The 22192-nt window shown below is 36.2% G+C and overlaps 1 protein-coding gene across 2 annotated transcripts in view; it reads left to right on the top strand.

Moving 5' to 3' along the window:
• The window catches only part of GPC5 (glypican 5), a 2038323-nt gene that overhangs the window by 1139780 nt on the left and 876351 nt on the right, over positions 1-22192 (top strand). Inside the window, exon 8 of one of the 2 annotated variants that reach the window (XM_072622124.1) lies at positions 2796-8166. The exons of the other annotated variant lie outside the window; for it this stretch is intronic. Coding sequence (XP_072478225.1) covers positions 2796-2803 — 8 coding nt within the window. The 3' untranslated portion in view covers positions 2804-8166. Of the gene's footprint in view, positions 1-2795; positions 8167-22192 lie in introns of those variants that run through there. 2 annotated transcript variants of the gene reach the window in all.

The following is a 22192-nucleotide window of genomic DNA, read 5'->3' as shown; positions in this document are numbered from 1 at the left end:
CGTGTCATAACAACTGAACTATACTCCTCTGTTATATTTTGTTTAATGATACAGCATAAATGGTGACATTTTCTCTAGTCTAGTGTTGTTCCATAATTCTTTAGTGGTCATTAAACCAGTTAAAAGAGTTTGGGCAACTAAAATGGGATAATACTAGCATCTACTGCACAGAATTTTTGTGAACATCAAATAGATATTATTTGTTAAGTTCTTTGCAAACCTTAAAGTCCTATATAAATGTTGATGTTTGTCCCTTTGGCTCTTACCTAAGCCTTGAACCAATTTGTTTTTCTTTCCTAAATGAAGTCAAGAACCAGTGGTCAATGAGCATCCTACTATGTACCAGGCATTGTGCTAAGCCCTAGGGATATGAAGAAAGGCAAGAACCACTTCCTGCTGTCAAGGTGCTCACAATCTAATACGGAAGACAGCACATAAAAAGAAGCTGAAGTGGGCATGCCTAGAAATGGGGAACGATTAAATCGTCCAATCAGGTGGGAGTATGAGGGTACTTTACATAGAGGTCCAGAGAGGAGGTATGCAATGTCCACTCTATTTCCTCTCCAATCAGAGGTAGGGAGGAGCCCCAGGGGCAGAGATGATTGAGGAGGCATGAGTTTCAGAGTGGCTATCTGGCTGTAAAACGAGATTTTGGACATCATGAGTGCCAGGAGAGCAACCATGTAGAAAATGTTTGTAAAAGAACAAAGCTTGTGTGATTTTTTTAATATGTGAAAACAGAAATGATAGAGAGACAGTAAGTCATACCACCAGATAGAATAAATTCAGTAGCTTATATAGCATAAGTATGAGTACTTATACTTATGGTTACTACATCTAGTATAAGTAAACTGGATTTGAGCCATGAAAAAATTATCCTCTTCTCAACAATGCCGTTGTAATCTGGGGTTGGATAGTATCTATACATTCGGATTATTAACCCACACCAAAGGTTCACTTACTGGTCAATTAATGGGAGATTTTTTTTTTTTTGGAAAGGACAAACTCAGGACACCATTCTTTGACATTTGGATAATTCTCGATTTCTAAAGTGGAGATAAAGACTTTAGAGTTATCTGTTGCTGTTGTTATAATTTCTTTCCTGCATATAGGTTAAATAAATACAAGAGTTTTGAAAGTCACACCTGTTTAAGAGAGATGGTCATAACATAAGACTACTATTTTTATCTTTTATCTGGAGTATATAATGAGATGAGAGGAAACAACTCATTTTTGAACAACCGTTATTAATAAAGAGAAAGATGATAAAAATGTAACCAAATTATAATGAAATGTAATATGAAGCAATATAAAAACATCTCATGTTCATAGTACTTCAGGGCATGACATCAATTCCCTTAGGTTAGCCAAGTTATTAAGTATGGCATGTTTGCACAGATACTATGGTGAGGCAAGGAAAAGCAAATGTAGTTGATTGGTTAAATTTATCATGTGGGCAGGTTTAGACGCTGCTCAAATGGCAGAACTTAAAGGAAGGTCAGTGAGTTGAGAAAGCAGTGATCAGAAAGCAATAAAAAGTCTAGGTCATTGCAAAAAAAAAAGAAATTACATGACTTTAGAAGTTAAAGTGAAGATATATATATATGTGTATTATATATATATTTATACATATATATGTATATATATAAATATACATACATATATATACACTTAGTGTGGGTGTTTGAAAAGCATTTTGCCAGCAGTAACATAATGAAATTGTTCACACCTTTAGATTTGAAATTATATCAAAGTGTCCTTCATAAACTCTGCTTTCACAGTTCTTTCAGTGGTAAATATGTGCGCTAAGTGGTAATTTATTAATGCAAAAGTCACATCTTTAAAGCACTCTTTAAAATGAAATTGAATCTGCTTGTTGCCATGTTTTAAACAGAACAGAGCATATGTTATTGATAACACTTGAGAGAAACAAAGCAAAGCACCCTACATAAATATTTGTTTTTAAAGGCTCGTGTCACAAAAGATATTAGGCAGTAATGGAAACTAACGATGGTTATCATGCTGTATTAGCAAAAATGTTTTCAAGTAGCTAGATGTATGCTTCTCTAGAGAAGTTGGATCTTTCCCCAGTCAAAATCATTCTCAGGACGGTACATTAGAAAGAAGGTTGGATTTGGAGTTTGATTTGGCAGTTTCCTCTCCAAGTGTGAGTAAGTTTCTCTGGATCTTAGGTCCTTATCAGCAAAGTGAGGGAATTGGATTAAATCTCTAAGGTACTTTGCAGCCCTAATGCCATGGTTTATCATCTAATACATAGTACTATACATGACAATTTCCTCGAAGAATTGCTTTCATTTAAAAGAAAGCAGTTTTACTTGATTTTTAGTTCTTAATTCTCTCCTTTCCTCCCCTTGGTATGGAGAAGGCAAGAAAAATAAAAACCATTACAAATACACACACACACACACACACACACACGTGAATGTGTGTGTATAATCATGCAAAACAAATTCCCACTTTACCCTGTCAAAAAAAAGAAGAAACAAAAGAAGCAAGAAAAGAAAATATGATCTAAGTTATACTACGAGTCTATCAATTCTTGATATCTTGATTCTTGATTATCTGGAGATATAAAGCATGTTTCATCATGAAATTGTGGATGCCATAATAGTTGTGGATGGTCATTGGGTTGATCAGAATTACTAAGTTTTTCATAGTTCATTATATTTAAAATATCTATGAAATGTGCTGGTTTTGCTTGCTTGACTTTGTTGTCAGTTCATACAAATGTTATCAGATTTTGCTGAAACCATCTCCTTTGTTATTTCTTACAGCACAATAGTATTCCATGATAGTCATATACTTGTTCAGTCATTTCCCAATTGATGGACATCCCTTCAGTTTCCAATTCTTTGGTTATTATGTTCATCCTGCGTTGCAAAAGAAGACCATGCCATCAGAGAAATGATGACATGACTTGCACTTGACTTTGCTTTGAGTGAGGGAGGGCTGTGCAAGGTCACCAGCCTCACTTCTCCTCCAGAGACATCTGAATCCAGTGACCAGATATTCATCAGGATGACTGGAGATGACCCAGGATAGCAGCACAATGAATGATGCATCATTTATATGTTTCTGTTATGTACTTTATTTCATATGTATTCTAAACTCTTATCTATATTTTAGATAAAATGACATGATGCAGGTGATTAAAATTAGATGTTAAAATGACAAGGAATTAATGTACCTCATTAGCTTCTGTACACAAAGAGCAATCATGGATGATTTCAAAATTAAATTTCCTATGTATTTAATTTTAAAAGGACTATAACTGACATGACATGAGTGCTTTAAACATTGATATACTGTTGGTATCATGCTACAAAAGAGAGGGCTATGATCAGATTTCAGAACACAGGAAAAAATAATGTCATTCCAACTAAGTCAGTGAGGACAAAAGGGTTTTATTTATTAATTAAACAAATGGTATACCTTTCTTCTCTCTCTATGTTATTCAATTCCTGTATCAACAACCTCATTTTACCCAAGACTGGTTATCACTGGTAAGCAAGGATTTGCAACTTAGTGGAATATTTAACATAAAATATTAAATAACAAAAGGGGAAGGGAGAGAGGGAGAGACAAATTCATCTGTGAAATGAGATATTTTAAAGTGTCACCAACACTTTTTTTTTTTTAGAATGTTCATCTTTCTCTCTTCTGCAGTTTTTGACTTGAAACAGGATCTAGGACCCCAATTTATATATCGTTATGTGTTTTTTGGTGCACAGCATTGCAGATGAGTCATTCCTTACACAGAGCAGTGTGCAAAATAAGGAGAGATAACTGTGCCAATATCACTTGCTTTGTTTTATTAAATTGGACAAAACCAAAACTCATTTTAATTAATATGATTTTGCTGTCAATTTTTTTAAATAGCCAACTAATTTTTGACTAATGAAAATTTAGGCTATTTAGATAAAAATTGCTCAATTAAAAAAAATGCCCACCTAGCTAGTGTACTATTAGTAATGGCACAAAGTATAAGGAGATCTAAAAAATAAAAAACATAGGAAGTGATGACATAAATCTATATATAGACAACTGGATGATTTCTGATTTTATTTTAAAATGAGTTAGATAAATCAGGTGTTATCTAATGAAATGGAAATCACAGGTTGCAAAATTTGCCCATCGGTACTAATAAACCTGTGGTCAGACTAAACAGATGCCTTTAAAAATATATATAAAACCATTGGGATACATACATACATATATATATATAATGAATTAAAGATGTTTTTACAAATTGAGATTCAGACAAGGAAATGAATGGCATTTGTTTGATTTCAGCATGTTCTATATATATATATTTATATGTATGTGTATATAAATACATATTTATATATGTATATACGATACATACATACATATATACACAGACAATGTGTGTCTGTGTGTGTGTGTGTGTGTGTGTGTGTGTGTGTGTGTAGATAGGTTACCTAGTAATAGCAGAAGCATTCTCTGACATGAATTTCCAGCTTAAGCAAGGAAATCCTAAAGCAAATCAACAGGTAGCCTTTTAGGAATATAAGTAATCAGATATGAGGGTAAGGCTTGGATTTGCCTTTTTTCTATCCCTCTTTTACACATTTTTTTAAAAATTCAATTTTGGGAAACAAAGGATTTTCCCAAAGGGTTAGAAATATGTGGATAACTCTAAATTGCATGAAATAGAAGACTGGATAAATTTCTCCTAAAATTTCAAAAAGTATCTCACTTCAGCAATCAAGCCATCAGTCAACAATCATCAAGTACTATAACAACACAAAAATAAGTAGTATTGATGTAGCACTTTAAAGTTTTCAGAGTGCTTTAAAAATATTATCTTATTTAACATGGTGGCATTACTTCTTACCAGGGCTAACCCTAGAGATCCCTTCCATCCTGTCATCTCCAACAGACTGTCCTTTCTATCATCTATTTTCTATCGCTGTCAATCTCTTCCTGTCTGCCTGGTACTTTCCTACATTGCTTCTTACCTACAAACATGACCTTATCTCCCCCATCTTCAAAAAATCCCTGCATTGATCCTTTCATCCCCAATAACTATCATTCCATATCTCTTCTGTCCATCCTAGTTGGCTAACCTCTTTGAAAGGGATGTTTGTAATTGGTGCCTCCACTCTCTCTCCAGTCATTCTCTTAATTCCTTACAATGCATATTCTGCCCTTGTTCCATGAAAATTGCTCTCTCCAAAGAATCCAGTGGTGTTTCCTTACTCATTCTCCTCCTCCTCCTCTCTGTAGCCTTTGAGGCTGTTTTTCACCCTCTTCTCGAAGACTCTCTTTTCTCTAGATTTTCAGAACATCACTCTTTCCTGGTTCTCCTATTTTAATGGGTACATCTGCAGATCATGCCCTCTAACCATGGGTGTCCCATTAGGTTCTCTACTGGGCATTCATTTCTTCTCCATCTATACTACTTCACTTGATCTTCAACTCTCATAGATTTAATTACCATTTCTATGCTACTTTCTGAAATCTATCTATACTGGCCATACCTCTCTGTTGACCTCCCATTCTTGAATCTCCAAATGCCTTTAAGACTTCTCAAGCTAGATATCCGGTAGACATTTTAAATTCAAAGTGTCCAAAACCAAATCCATTATCTTTCCTCCTGAACCCTCACTCCTTCTTAATTTCCCAGTTACCCACAAGGCCACCAACATCCTTCCAGTCACTCAGGTTTGCAATCTGTTATCCTTAAGTTCTCACTCTCACCACCATATTCAATCTGTTGTGGAGCCTTGTTGATATCATCCTTGCAACAAACATCTCCAGAATAAGTCCCCTTCTCTCCTCTGGTGCTGCCTCTACTCTGATGCAGGTCTCTCTCACCTTGTACCTGGACTATTAAATAAACTGCTTATAGGTGTGCCTGCCTCAAGTCTTTCTCTGCTCTACTACATTCTACATTCAGCCATTAAAGTAATTTTTCTTTTTTTTAACCTTCAAGTTATTAATTTTATTTGATTAATAACACACATTTGTTCAACTGAGAATGGGTAGAATTTTGAATTCTGATGACTAGAAATAGAACCTTATTTTTAGCCCTTAAAGTATAGTCATAGTTACTTCTCTGTTCTAGACTCAGATCTTATCCTTAGACCTATGCTTATTCCTAGGTCCCTGGTTCCATTAGTGTGACATCTGGCCAGCCCTATTTTGCCCTCAACTCTCTAACAAGTTCTTTTTTTTTAAACTTTCTTAATTATTTTTCAACATTCACTTCCATAAGATTTTGAGTTCCAAATTTTCTCCCCTTCTCTCCCCTCCCCTACCCCAAGGTAGCATGTAAATTAATATAGGCTCATCATGTATGTTCATATTAAACCTATTTTCACATTCTGTGTTTGTTGGAGACCCAGACTCAGCTCATTCGCTCCCTCCTGCCCCACCCCTTCCTTCTCCTCTCCAGGGGTAAATTTGGATGGCCAGAGGACACCCAGTTAACTTGGGGTTTACATACCAGATTTCTTTCTTTCTTTATTTCCTTCCTCCCTCCCTTCCTTCCTCAAAACCTTAAACACACTGCACTCTGAAGCCCATACCTTGCACAATAATAGGTTCCTGCCCAAACTCCACTCAATGACTTTTTTGGTAAACCTCCTGGCTTCATAGTGATTATCAATAGTAACTGTTGCTCTTCCCTCCCAGCTTGATTGACTTTTTTTTTTGGCTCATTAAAGGGGCCATTCCCTGATTACTTCTTAAAGAGGCCTGTTCACTCAATGGGTGTTACCTTCTTCTAAGTGAGTACCTGAATAGGCCAAGATTTTCCATTGCCTCCTGGGCCTTCTTCAGTCATCCTGATGAATATCTGGTCACTGGATCCTGAGCCGTCTAGATGACCTTGCACAGCCCTCCCTCACTTAAAACAAAGTCAAGTGCAAGTCATGTCATCATTTCTCTGATGTCATAGTCTTCTTCAAAAATGAAGAATGAACACAGGCAGATTTTCACATTATTCATGTTGTAAAGAAGTATAAGAGAAACCATAAGAAGAAACAAAAACAGAGAGAGAGAGAGAGAGAGAGAGCACAGATAATATGCTTTCATCTGCATTCAGACTCCATAGTTCTCTTTCTGGATGTGAATAGCATTTTCCATCATGAGTCTTTTGGAACTGTCTTAGATAATTGCATCTATAAGAAGAGATAAGCCTATCAAAGTAGGGATCATACAATGTGGCTGTTACTGTCTACGGTGTTTTCCTGGTTCTGCTCACTTCACTCAGCATCATTCATATAAGTCTTCCAGCTTTTTCTGAAATTCAACTGTTCATCATTTCTTATGGCACAATAGTATTCCATTACATTCACACACCACAACTTGTTCAACCATTCACCAACTGATGGACATTCCCTCAATTTCCAGTTCTTTGCCACCACAAAAAGAGCTGCTATCAATATTTTTGTACAGGTGGGTCTTCTTCCAATTTGTTTGATCTCTTTGGGATACAGACCTAGAAATGATATTGCTGGGTCAAAGTGATCTTTCTTAAAGCAGTGTTCTGACCCTTTTACAACACGATTCAAATTCTAGTGCCTCCCTATTACCTCTAGAATCAAATGAAATAATCCTCTGTTTGGAGTTCAAAGCCTACCTTTAAACTCAAAACCTTCATAACCCACCTCTTCGTACCTTTCCAGTTTTTTGCACCTTATTCCTGCTAGATATTCTTCAATATAACGACAGTGGTCTTCTTGCCATCCTAAAATACCCATCTCTTGGCTCTAGACATTTTCTCTGGTTGATTGACCTCAGTGCCTAAAATGTAATCCCTCCTCATCTCTGCCTACTGGATCATTTGGCTTCCTTCAAGTCTCAATTGAAATCATATTTTCTATAAGAAGTCTTTCCCAAATCATCTTAATTTTAGTGTCTCACTTCTCTTATTTACATTCTGTTTACTCTGTACATACCTAGTTGGCACACATTTGTCTGCTTGTTGTCTTCTCTACTATTTTTTAAGATCCATAATAGCAAGAACTACCCTTTACTCCTTTTGTACTCCCAGAATTAGCACAGTGCCTGATATACAGTAGGTACTTAATAAATGTTTATTGATTGACTGGAAGGAGTTCTTACAGAAGCTGGGGTTTTAGCTGGTACCTGAAGGGAATCAAAGAAGTCAGGAAACAGAGATAAGAAGAGAGAATTATAAGCATGGGGGAAGCATGTGAAAATACACAATGTCAGCAGATAGAATGTCCTGTGAGGGGAATAGAAAGGAGTACATATTGCTGGATTGGAGAGAATGTGTACCAAGACTGGGAAGGTAAAAAGGGAGGTACTAGATTATGATGGACTTTAAAAACCAAACAGAGGATTTTATATTTGGTCTTATAGGTAATAAGGAGTCACTTGGGTTGAATGAATCAGGGTAGGGAGCGGTACTGACTTAAATCTACACTTTAGAAAAATTAATTTGACAGAATGGAGGATGTACTCGAGTAGGGAGAGACTTGAGGCAGGGAGTTCAACCAACAGACCATTGTAATAATCTAAGCATAATGTGAGGAGGGCCTGTACAAGGGAGGTACCAGTATTAGAGGAAAGAAGGGGACCTATACAAGAGATGTTAAAAGGTAAAATGAAATGAACTTGACAACTGATTGGACTTAGGGGCAGGGATAGATTGAGTGAGGAGTTTAGCATTTCAATGAAGTTGCAATCATGGGTTCCCTGGAAGGATGAGCAGTGCTCTCAAAAATATCAGGGAAATGAGGGGATTTAGGGAGGAGTTAGTGAGTTCAGATTTGGGCAAGTTGAGTTTAGGATGTTTATGAGACATACAGGTCAAGATATTCCATGTTGTTTTCATTCAGTCATTTCAATCATGTTTGACTCTTTGTGACCCCATTTGCAGCTTTCTTGGCAAAGATACTGGAGTGGTTTGCCACTTTCTTCTCTAAGTCATTTTACAGATAGGGAAACCGAGGTAGTGTTAAGTGACTTGCCCATGGTCACATGCTGGATTTGAACTCAGGAAGATGAATCTTTGTGATTGTAGGCACTCTATTCACTATGCCACCCACTTGCCCTGAGATATTCCATAGGTAGGTGAAAATGTGAGGGTGGAGGTCAAGAGAGGTAGAGTAAATCAATTGTATAAAAGTGATAACTGAATCAATGGGAGTTGATAAGAACACCAAACAAAGTAGTATTGTGAGAGAAGAGAACCTGTAATCAGCTGTCACAGGATCATGGATTGATACACCCTTTTTAAAAGCATTAGTAGTATTGATTTGTTTAGAGTTCCTAGAGAAGGTAGTAAAGAGGGAATAATTGCACATTTCTATCACAGGAAGATAACAATGAAACCTGTTCTGATGGTTGGGTTGGACATCAAAGGGTAACAGGGTGAGTTCTCACCAAAAGGGACAGTGAGGCTCCAAAATAAAAAAGTAAAAATTCAATTGGGAGAACCAAGGAGTTCAGAGGGAAACAACTCAATTTTCTCTGAAAAGTAAAATACAAAGTCCTCAACTTAAAGCATGAGGAAAAGGGTGTTGTTGGAATTTGGAGAAGAAAAAATTTTGGAAACAGCCTCTGTGGGCAATGGGAATCAATTAGGGAGAAGGAAAAGGATTATCTTGCTGCCAGGAGAGCCCAGTTGAGGTTAGATTAGACATTTGTCCTCTACACAACAGCTTGGTTGGACAGTTTCCTCTACTTTTGTTTTGTACTTAACAAACACTTAATAAATCCCTTTGTGTTTAGCTTCCTCTAAGCTGGCACATAGCAAATATTTGCTGACTGACTGATTGTTTAGCAACACTTGAGTAGAAATGGAGGTGATGAACAGTGGGAGTAACTAACCCAGGGTTGGGTTTTGGCAAGGTATGAATGATGATAGGGCAAGGGGGCAAGTTTTCAAAAGGAGAACACAGTGTTGAATTGAACTGATTTAACTATAGGATAGAAAGAGAAAGTGAAGTCAAAATAGAAGTAATGAATGGACAAGGAAAGCATTAACAGACAGCAGGATTTGAGGTCATCATACAATTCTTTATGAAGAATAACTTTAGGAGAGGTGAGCCATAGGCACTGATGGAATCATCAGAGTTTGTGTTCAGACAGTGGAATGTCATCGTTTTTTGATGATTTAAGTGCAACCATACTAATAGCAGCTAACATTTAGGTAGGTTGTAAATATTGAATTAAGTTCAAGTGACTTTTTTTGAGAACTCTTTCATGTCTATTACGAAGGTGTTGGGGGCATATTCCAAGTTCCATCAGAAAGAACAGCAAAAGCTATAACAACATTCAAATCCACTGACATTCATTCTTTTGCCTAGATAGGGGAAAAATGTGGAACTTGGCTAACTGCTTCAATAACAGATTTAATACTGCCTGTTTAGATTAGCGCAGGCTATACCCTGCAGTTTATGAAATATTTAAGGGGGAGAAAAAAGCTTAGATAAATCCAGCCACAGTGAAAAACCTTGGCTTCTAAAATCTCTTTACTCATGCTAAAGTATATTGAAATATATTCCAGGCTATAAATCCATGGTAAATTAAATCTGATAACTTTCTGACCATTTTAAGGTCCTCTTTTATGAGATTTAGATTATATCGTCTAAAACAAGAATTTCCATTAAAGAACATAGTAAGATGGTTCTGCTTCATCCATGAATTTCCATTAGCGAATGCTGATACTGTGTCAGTCTGATATATGTGTATGTACTATATGTGTATGCATGTATGTATGTGCATATATGTGTATGTGTGTATACATAACTGTATATATACATTTATATCATAATTAATGCCCCATCACCTTCAATCACTTGAACATTTGTCATTCTTTTAAAAAGAATACAGCCTCATATAATTTCAGGAGAAATGAACAATAAAAATGATCTTAAAGTATAACTGGTAACATGCCGTTAAATCAGAAACGAACAGTAATACAAAATTGACCTATGGCATAAAACCTATCCACTTCATGTGGAATGATATAAATCTTCAGACACAGAAGCAGTCTTTACAGAATGTGCATATGTCACCATTTCAGTAAAGTTATTGAAACTGACTCAGTCTACTGGAAGACTCTATATCTGATGACAGTTCAAATGTTACGAATTAATCTGAGGTGATTTCCAAATGTAAACAGAAGTGAACTTCTGTGTCATACTGTGAGGAAATAAGATGGGCATGCGTTGTGAATTAGATTTTCATCTTCCTTTTCAAAAATCTCCTTATTCACCATTTCCTTCCCCACCACCTAGAAACATATCCATATCTTTCCTGTTCTTAAAAATATAACCCTTCTTGTGACTCTGTCATCCTTTACACTGTTAACTTACATACCTGTTTCACAACTAACCTCCTAAAACAAGTGTTCCTTACACTATTTGCCCCCATTTTCACCTCCCACTCAACTGTAAGTCTCTGGCAGTCTAATTTACAATCCTACAGTTGCTTCAAACTGTTGTCTCCTAGGCTCCCTATGATCTTTCCCTTTTTATCTTAAGTTCACTGATACTTTATCATTTTTATATCATATTATTTTCCGAGTACAATTCTCCCTTCCCTATTGAAATATTATTTTGAACAGTTTAAAAAAGGAAGGGAAAATAAAGCTTTTCAGCAAAATAAAACAGTTTATCAACCATGTCTGACATGGGCAATATTCTTCATCAATGAAGGAACAGAAATCCATTTGAACAACAACAACTTTTCTCTAAGGCAAAGTTTAGCAATTACATCTATTTGGCATGTAGATTTAAAAATATACTGCTGTCTATTGTTTTTGTATTTGCATTTCTTTTCTGGTTCTGTTTTTCTCCTCTATGTCAGTTCATATAAGTTTTCTAAGGTTTTTTTTTTCTCTGTGAACTGCTTGTTTGCCCTTTGTCATCATTTATCACCTGTTAAATCCATTCAACTTTCCTCACTCCTTTTCTAGAGCTCTCTCCAGCTTTTAACAGTCAGCATCTGTCTTCTCCTGGCTGCTTGCACACTTCTATCTCCTCACATCTCCTCTTACTTGTCTGCCTACCCCTTCTTAGTCACTGGGATATCCTCCTCTGGACATCTAAATGTGTTTATTCCCTCCATTTCTACCTGGAATGTTCTTCTTTTCTTTTAATATTTTCCTTTATAATACCATCAGTTCTCACAGGTTCAGTGATCATTTCCATGCAAGACTCCCAAATCTATATTTTCAGCTCTGAGTTCTATCTTGACCTCCGTTCCCATATTGCTTTCTACCTGTTGGACATCTCTACCTGAATATTCTATAGATATCTCAAATTCACATGTCCCAAACAGAAGTCATTGTAAGTTCATTCCTCATACATACTTTCCCATTTCTGTTAATGGCGCTGGAAATTTTTAGTCAACCAAGTTCACAACCTTTTTGCAATTCTTGACTTTTCTCTTCCCTTTAATTCTCACCTCCAATCATTTTCCATGTTATAAATCCGCAGCATTTTTTGCATCCATCACCTTCTCTCCATTGCTACTACTTCAACTCTAGTAGAGGAACTCGTCACCTCCCACTTAATCGATTAGAGTAGACATTTCACTGATCTCCGTATCTCTGATTCATCTACTTTCCAAGTCAGCTTCCACAGAGAGATCAAATTTATAGTTCTGAAATATACATTTCAACCTACCCCAAATCAGTTATTGGCTCCTCTTTTAGTGTAGAATATAAACTCTTCTCTCTGGTATTTTAGACATGTCACAGACTGGTTCCCAACTACCTTCCCAATCTTATTTTATGTACTCTCCCTTTATAAACTTTGTGTTTGAAATACACTAGCTGATGAGCTTTCCCCAATAGTTGGCATTCTATCTCTGGCCTTGGTGACTTTGAATAAGTATTCCCCCATCTCTTGATTGCTTCTGTACCTTACAGAGCACATATTAGGTTTTGTTTCTTATGGAAGGATTTTCCTGGCCTACTCAGTTTTCAACATTTTTTTTCCATCCTGAAAATTATTTATACTACTTTGAATGAAAAAATAGGTTTTAAAAATACCCATCCATCTATCTGTCTGTCTATACATCCATCCATCCATCCATCCACCCATCCATCCATCCATCCATCCATCTATCCATCTATCTATCTATCTATCTATCTATCTATCTATCTATCTATCTATCTATCTATCTATCTGTTTATCTATCTATCTATCTATCTATCTATCTATCTATCTATGTCATCTATCTACATATATCTATGTGTATGTATGTACTTATATTTGCATGTATGTATGTATCTACATATATCTATATGTATAAATGTTTGCATGTATGTATGCATGTATCTATCACTGTACATACTGTTTATATTTGGTTACTTGTGTATATATCTTATCCACCACCACAGTGGATTGTAAGTTCGCTATAGGACAGGGACTGTTTTGCTCTTGTCTTTACACTTCAATTCCCTAGATAAGTGCCCTTTATCTAACAACAGCTTAATAAATGTTTGTGAAATTGAAATGAATTGAATTCTTGATCCAGGAGGATCTCAGACAACTCATTTTGGCTCTAAAAGAAACTTTTGTTTTTCCTTTTCCAGGATATTTTCTTTAGCCAGGCAGGCTCATCCCTGAAGAAATGCATATTTCTGTTAGCATCGTTCTTTACATTTTGCAGATGGTAAAATGGGTAACTAAAGTTAATTTAATACTAAAGCATTTTTCCTCTTTATGATGGGTTGTGTGGTCCCTTCTAGAGCAAGGGTAGCTAAAATATACCATCTCCTGATGGATGCTTTAGTGACCTCAGGAGCTATTAATGGGTAGGCAGGTGTTTGTAATGCAATTAGTGCTAATTAGCTAGTTTGTTGACACTATTAAATGGGAAGGGGCAGAACAAATATAGAATAGAGGTCTGATTATCTCAGACCTGGAAATAGATTTTCTCTTGGGCAGAGATAATGTGTTTTGTGAAGAGGCACAGAGAAAGGAGAAGTTTCTACTCCTGTTTTATTGTTCCTTTGATACTTCAAGGATCTATAATTTTTTCATTGTGAATTGTCCCTTTATATGCCATGGTCACAGATCACAGCCCCTTGACAGCCTGACAGTTTTTAGAAATTTTCGTGACCGAAAGTTTGACCACCTTGTGCCAACATGGTAATGAGCATCCAGCATTAGGTTCAGGATAGCATTACATAAGACTTTTGGGACTTTAGTTTCATATAGGACAGATCTTACAATATTTATACATCCATGAAGCAGAAAAGAAAAAAAATACAAAAGGCATTTACATTTGACCCTCAGAATAGCTCAGTAAGGTAGGAAGTAAATCCCATTGGACAAACAAAAACAAAAACAAAAATAAACAACCAAGGATTAGAGAGTTTATATGTTTTGCCAAGTGACAGAATTCTGAGGATAGGATCTTAAGTCAGATTATCTGTACCAAAGTTAAACCTTCTATCAACTACAGTCTGATTATGACCAGTATCTTAAGTTCAGTAAATGTAACGAAAATTCAGTGGACAAAAACCACAGTTCTACAAACATTTATTAAGTAGTGATCATGTTTATATTGCCAGGCAGCATGGTCATTACAGGGGATAATATGATGCAGTAGAACTATCCATGTGCTCAAAGATGTTGAAATTAGCAAATAACTTATAACACAAGTTATAATATAATTAATCACACAGGAATCAAAGAGAGTTCCCACAGGGATCATATTTAGTTCAGGATAATCAAGGAAGCCTTCATGGAAAAGATGAACCTGGAGCTAGTCCTAGAAAAATAATTTCTGTAGGTAAAGAGATATTGTTGTTTAATACAAAAGCATCGATGTATGCTAATGTATAATTAAAATAAGAAAAACAGGAGAAGATCTGCTGGTCTATTTATGCTTAAATGCTGGCAAACCCACCAAATCACGAAACCAGTCATTTTTGTCTTAAGATCTTTGAGAAGTCTAGAATCATATACACAATCATTTATTTGCCTCTCTCTATTTTTTCTGCCATGTGAATGTTTTTTCCCTATAAATGATCTTTTCATTTTTATATTACTGTATTTTTTGTGAACTTAGCAATTATTAAATAAACACAAATATTTCATTATATAAAGAAAAACAGGAAAGATTTTTTTAAAGAAACCATACTTCCTGTGCATGGTTTCTTTCCTTTTTTGTAAGATATACAGCTATAATACACATATATGTAGTATTTAGTAAGATAAAACAAAATTTCCCTATTTGTATAGTCTAGTGCACTTTTAAAAAGTTTCCTTCTGTGACATAAAAAAGTTGTATTGATGTATTTTTTTGTCTTTTTAGTAATTAGTTGTGTAAGCCATACTATCCTATTATAACATAATTTACATGTGACAAAATGGACACTTTCCATTCGTTAATTCCTCTGTTCTGTCATTTTTCACTCCTGTCTAACTCTTAATGACCTCTTACTCTTTGGGAATATTATTCTATACATTGCCTGGACATACATTATAATTTGTTTTGCACACTTTCTCATTGTGAATCAATAGCTAACTTGTCTTTGTCCTAGCTACTCTCCTTGTGTCCATCAATGGCTGAATTTATGGTTTTCATTTCTCCAACATATTTATTTATGCAGCTTATGTTTTACATTCATTTGCATCCCAAGCTGAATATTTTTTCCTCCCTGGGGAAAGGTAATAAATAGGTAATAACTCTTTATACTTGATCACTGATTAAGAGAATGCATTTTTATCCCCCTTTCCTCCCTCAGTAATAATTGTGAAAAAAAATGTTAACTTGCATGCTACTTTAGATTTTTTTTTCTTGTGGCACTCTACTAGACGTTATAGAAGCTTGAAAAGTGGTTGTGTATCATTATTCATTTTCTCATGGTCTTCTAATTTTTCAGTTTACAGTAAGACATGCAAAGTTAACCAATTTGAGTGATTTCCTGAGCAGGTTTTCATGGAACCCTATGCTAAAAGTTTATAAGGTCCATAAGCAGAATGAAACATTTCTGTGTGAAGTAATTCTCATGCAAAGTCATGGCAAAGTCGTATTGCCTATATAATATAAGGGAAAGTGATTGAAACTGTTTAAGATTATTGGCTTAAATCTGAGAGTCATCGTCATTATTTTCTGAGGCTATTAGCCCCTGTTACCTGATATGGGGAATGTGGGGTGGTATGAATGAGGCTCTTTGTGAAGACAGCCATGAACTCTCTAATATGTAATCACAGGTGGTAGGCAGAGCTGGTAGGGAAAGGGGAGGCAGAGAAGCAAGGCACAGGAACATAGAAAGGAAGGCAAGGTAAACAGAGGACATTCCCCACACTGAGTGTTCATGGAAGGCAGTTGAGAAGTGGGAAGTTTCCTCTAGAAGGCAGTGAACATTACTTTTCTCACTAGGCACTCTGGAAGGGGAATTATGGCAATCAACAGGCCTCTCCCCCTGCCATGATAGACAGTAGTGGATAGGACAATGCCCTTCAAATGCTCTCTCAGACATGACTGGGACCCTGAACAATTCACTTAACCTTTCTGTCTCTCAGTTTGCTTTCTCTAAAATGAGGGAGTTGGATTTGATGATCTCTAAGATCCTTTCTAGCTCTGAATCTATGACCCTATGAGATTGCAAATCTGGGCAGCTATATGTCTGATGGACTTCAACAAACTTTGTTTTATTATTAAGTGCCTCATTTGCACCAAATACTGTGTTAGGCACTCATGGGAGACATAGCATTCATCCAAGATGTAGTCCAAATCTTCATGAAACCCCTCCAATAGTAAGGTCAATGTGGTATATATGGACATTTGAGTAGTCTTAAGAGTCAGTGGAATCATGATCAAATCGTATTTCTTAGCTCTGAGCCCTTCACTTAACCATCCTTAGTTTCTTCCTCTGTAAAATGAGTATAATGCTTAGCCCACAGGGTTGTTATGGGGAAAGTGCTTTGCAAACTTTAAAGTTCATGTAAATACTGGTTATCATAATTTAGCAGAATACTACACATAAACAAATAGCAGCGTACAATAACACATAATTGGACTAGAGAAGCATAAGCAAAGCATGGGTGTGATTTGATGTAAATGAGCCTTTGCCAGGGTATGACTGGAAGCCTTCATTTGTGAAAAGTTCCTGCCCTCACAGTGCTTATATTCTATTAACATACAATCAGTATATCTGTATGAGCTTTATAAATTTGTCTAAAAGAATTATGCATGCTCCTTCAGGGCAGATTTTTCATTTTTATTTCAGTAACCCCATAGCCTGGTGGTGTGTGAAATAGGTGCTTAACAAATATGCCTTGACTTAAACTGTCTCTTCACCTGGAATATTATGGACATGTATGATCATCATATTCTCAAACTAGGAAAATACTATGCATTTAGAGATAGGGAACTGACCAAAGCTGATAGAGATAGCTGATTAAATGTCACTTAGTCTATTGTCTTCCTGAAAAGATTAAATGTCATCTTTCAAGAAAAAGAAGAAAATGAACACAAGTTGTTATCAGATTTATTGTTATTCAATTTGATATGGTTAAATATTCTTTTCTCTTTTTAGTGGTGAATATTTCAGACCATTATCTACTTATTCAAAATTCTCTTCAGTGATTTTTCTCTGTTTGGTTGTAATATCCATGACATCTTTAGTTCAATCTAAGAAGGAGAAGCTTAGAATTTGGTGTTGATGAGATAGAAAAAAAATTCCTGTATTATAGCGTGTTATTATAGTTTTGAGAAATTTCACAAAATTCTTCTAGAGAACTGAAGGATAGAATATAAGGATACTGGCCTGCTATAAGGAGGTGCAGGTTTCCCTCTATTACTGCTCATCCTTCATACTTGGAAAGGACCATTGACCTCAACGTACAGTATGTTCAGCTGTGACTGATCAGTCCAGTATGAACTTGGAAGATTCTGCTAAAAGTCTGTTAGAGCATTTGGGATGGAGATATCTCTAAATTTTCACTTACACATTCTGCTTTGCTCAAAGAACATTGAACCTTCTTTAATGGGGGCATACCATGTTGGACAATCCTTTCCCAGGGTCTCTCGTATCTGACAATAGATACTAAAGTACTTCAGAAAGACCTTGAATGTGTCAATGTACTGCTGCTTCTGACTTCCATGAGTGCTTGCCACTTACAAGTTCTCCATAAAACCATTTTTTTAGATAAACATAGGTTTGGTATCCAAGCTATGTGGCCAGTCCAATGAAGTTGCGATTTCTACAGTAGAATTTGAATGCTTCGCAATTTAGCTCAAGAGAGGACCTCAGTGAATGGTACCTTATCTTGCCAGGTAACTGTCAGAATCTTCCAAAGACAGTTCATTTGGAAGTGGCTTGACTTTCTAGTGTAGTGGTGGTAGACCATCCAGGTTTCACTGATTCTAGTATATATTTTCTGTATGACTTTAGAAAAGTCACTTCATTTCTCTCTTGTTTCTTTATCTGGAAAATGGGATGATGATATTATTTGACTAGATTGCTGTACTGATCAAGTAACAGAAGTACATTTAAAATACTTTATGACTTGGAATTATAGACTTTACAGATCATACTATTCAGAGATAGTATAGATCTTTAAAAATCTTCTAGTCTAAATCCTTATTTTTCAGATAAGGAAACTAATTTTCAGAGAATAGAAGTCACTTATCCTTTATCGTGCAACTGATAAATAGTAGTGGCAGAATTTTACACCACAGTGTAAAATGGAGGACTTGCTTCCTCAGTAAAATATTTTGGATTTTTAAAAACTATAATATTACATTCTCCATCTCCCCATTCTTCTCTAAGCTAAACACATTTCTGTTTGGTTTGTTTTCTCAGATGATTCCTCTGGCACAGTTTTTTAATAAGCTCACCATCTTATTCTACCTCCTCCTCACATGTTCCAGATACATTCTTCCTATAATATCCAGTCTCTGGAACTAAATGTAGTATTCCAGATAAGGTCCAGCCAGGGTAGAGTAGAATAACTATATGAGTTTTGCTCTTGTAGATGCTATTTTTTTTTTCAAGTTAGGATCTGTCAGTTCATCCACATAGAGCAGGGGTGCAGCCTCAAGGCCACATGTATCCTCAAGTGTGGCCCTTTGACAGAGCCAAACTTCATAGAACAAATTCTCTTAATAAAAGCATTTGTTCTGTAAAGCCTACACTCAGTCAAAAGACTCCACCCAAGGACATAGAAGGCCACAGTTTCCTTCCCTCTGATATAGAAAGTTCCCTGAGGGAGCTTCATTTACCAATGCAGAGCAATAATTATTCTGTAGTTAAGTCTTATAGAGATGCTTAGGGACACTAAGAGGTTACCTGACTCACTCAGGGTCACATAGACAATATGAGTCAGAGGCATAACTTGGAGGAAGAGATAAATTTAGTTGGAGGAGTTCAATTAGTTAGATAAAGACTTGGTTGCTGTTGCCTTTAACATCTCTGACATTAGCTATTAAAGCTGTGCAATCTGTAGTGATAGAAGTAATGTTCACAATAAGATTAAAATATTTTGAAATATAGCAAATATTCAGGGGCAGCATGTATGTGTTGCTTACCCTTTAACATAGGTTACCAGGTCATTAAGAGAAGTCCTTGGCAATCCCGAGTATTTTATAAAACAGTTAAGGGTGGATGAATATGTGAGTAGGGTTATATACAAATAAAGATAAACATTCCAGTATTTTTTAAGCCTTGGGTATTCCAGATTTGGATATGTCTTCCATTGCCATAGACCACAGCATTTGTATATCTTATTGAACAGTTTCATGAGTAATCATAGATGAAAAAAACAAAGGCCATTTTCTTGTGGCCAGCCTTCTGGTGATTCACTTTTCTTATTCCACTACATTTTATTAAGCAAAGTCACTGTACCAAATACTATGAATATAAAGACCAAAATACAAAAACAAACCAAAACAAATTTTAAAAACCCAACAACTTTAGGGCCACAAAGAGCTAAAACTTTCTGAATTTACCTTGACTCCTTGAAGACAATTCATCATGGAGTTCATATTTAGGTTACAGCTGGAAAGGATCTTAGAAATCATCCAATCTCAACCCATCACTTTATAATTATGGTTTGCCCAAGGTCACAAATGTAGTAAATAGGAAAGTCTGGATTTACACCAAAGTCTTCTTGACTCCAAATCCAGTGCTTTTTCTACTAATCACACTGATTCCCTTGAGGCTGTTGTGTCTTAGTAGGACCTTGAGTGCCTCTGGGATAAATAGTCTAGTGCTCTGTATTTTATAGATGCTTTATGAAATTTTTACAGTGTTCAAAGTTGTTAGTTAATGTATTTGGAAATATTTTTGAAAATGATAGTGATAGAAATTGATGCTATTTTCTGCTGTGTTTTTTATAATTAGATAAAAGTTAGACTCCATAAGAGCCTGACATTATAGAGTCAAGAATGTAAATCAGAATGACTAATATGAGTATAATTATGAAAACAGGAATATAAATAGAAATCTACATAAGAATTTAACAAACTTGGACCATGTTTCAAAATTAAGATTACCACTTTATTGTCGGGACTTTTCCTGCTCTTCTAGAAAATAATTAATTGAAGGGAAACTGGAAAAAAAAGCGCATTATTAAAATGTCAAATGTAGTCCTTTAAAACTAAGATGACTCAAAAAAAAGGTTTCTTTTAAAAGTATATACTAATGTCAGTCACTGGTGAGGAATTTCATAAATTCAACATTCCCTTTGAGCCTTCTTTGGGGACAAGGTCTTTGTGTCTGCATTTTGAAGGACTTGATATTAGATGCCATGTTGGTTGGGTTTACTCATTTTTCTTTTCTTTTTTTTTCTTACTGTAAATTAAACTTATTTTTCCAAATAACTTGTCTTTGGTGGGGATGGCAATTGGGAGTAATTGGATGAAAACCTTGGATTCTTTAGTCTCTCACAGTGACAGACAGCTCCAGATAGACCCAGGGATAGGGGCAACATCCTGTTCACTGTCTCTTCTTCCTTCCCCAGCACTGGTGCCCAATCATCCTGTGACTCTCCCAGCTGTGTAGAGGAAACTCTAGCTCATGGGGTCAGCCTTCTCTAATAGGGATTGGGCTCATATATATCTTATTGATAGGACAAAATGTGGACATGTGAGTAGCCCAACCTGTGGTGGTAACCAATTTGGAGAGTTGAGGCAGAAAAATCAAGATGTGGGAAAGGGAGACATCAGACTTTGGGGGAGGAGTGAGGGGTGGGCAATCATTGATCTAGGAGCTTCAACAAGTTTGTCATGACAACATCCTGAATCTGGACCTTCTCTGTCCAATGGAACACAGATGCATGAGATCAAGCCTGGTCAGGTAGCAATGTTGATCCTGTAAGCAGCTGGACAGGATACTCAGGGCCTTCCATGGGGGAGCATCTGGAGGCTGCATGAGTAGGGGTTTATGTGCCCAGGGTGCAGTAAGGGGAGCAAGTCTGAGATCATTGTATTGACCTCTGTTAGCAACTGACTGATTTGGGTTCCTGGATCTTTCTGGGGCATCCCCACATCCTAGAGAGTCCGGCCCACTCTCCCTTAGCATTTTCCTGCTTCTTCTTCTGTACTTGAGTTGGGGAGTGGCCAAGTGGACTGCTTGAACACTCAGAAGTCTTTCTTGTCTTTAGTAGCCCAAGCAACATGGGATTTTTTGTTGTTTTCTTTCTGGAGTTCAGTTTCCCAGGGTCATTGAAAACATCGGAAGGACTGATATCATTTGAACCCTGCTAATTCCCAGCTGTGCTGAGTCATCTAGGTTTAGTGGCTACTGTCTCTGAGCCAATCAGGGAAAGATAATTTATTATATATTCTGGGAGGCTGGCATTTTGCTTTGGATGTTTGCAATGAGAAGGACCTTTTGATTCCCTGGATGGGACTCTAAGTAGCTATTAGGGGAGCACCACTCCATTACCCTCTCTACCTACTCAGATCTTGTGGAATATGTAGGTTACATGCTCTTTCCACCTACATCTTAGAACCAGGTCTAAACTCTATTAAGAAAGGTAATAATTTCCTATTGTCCTATTTCTTTGACATAGTTGATTTTTCTATCATGGAGAAATAGAAAGAAATAGTAATAGGGGACTTTTCATGGTCTTCTGATTTTTTTCCCCACTCTTCATCCTACCTTTTCTCTGATTTGACTTTCCTACTGTAAGTAACCCATTTTGAAAGAACAGCGGCACCAGATTCTTGTACTTTTATCAGACTTTTAGACTTGTAC

Source organism: Notamacropus eugenii, chromosome 6 (genome assembly GCF_028372415.1).
Source record: "Notamacropus eugenii isolate mMacEug1 chromosome 6, mMacEug1.pri_v2, whole genome shotgun sequence".
Classification (NCBI taxonomy): Eukaryota; Metazoa; Chordata; class Mammalia; order Diprotodontia; family Macropodidae; genus Notamacropus; species Notamacropus eugenii.
This window is presented reverse-complemented; position numbering and strand designations above follow the sequence as displayed.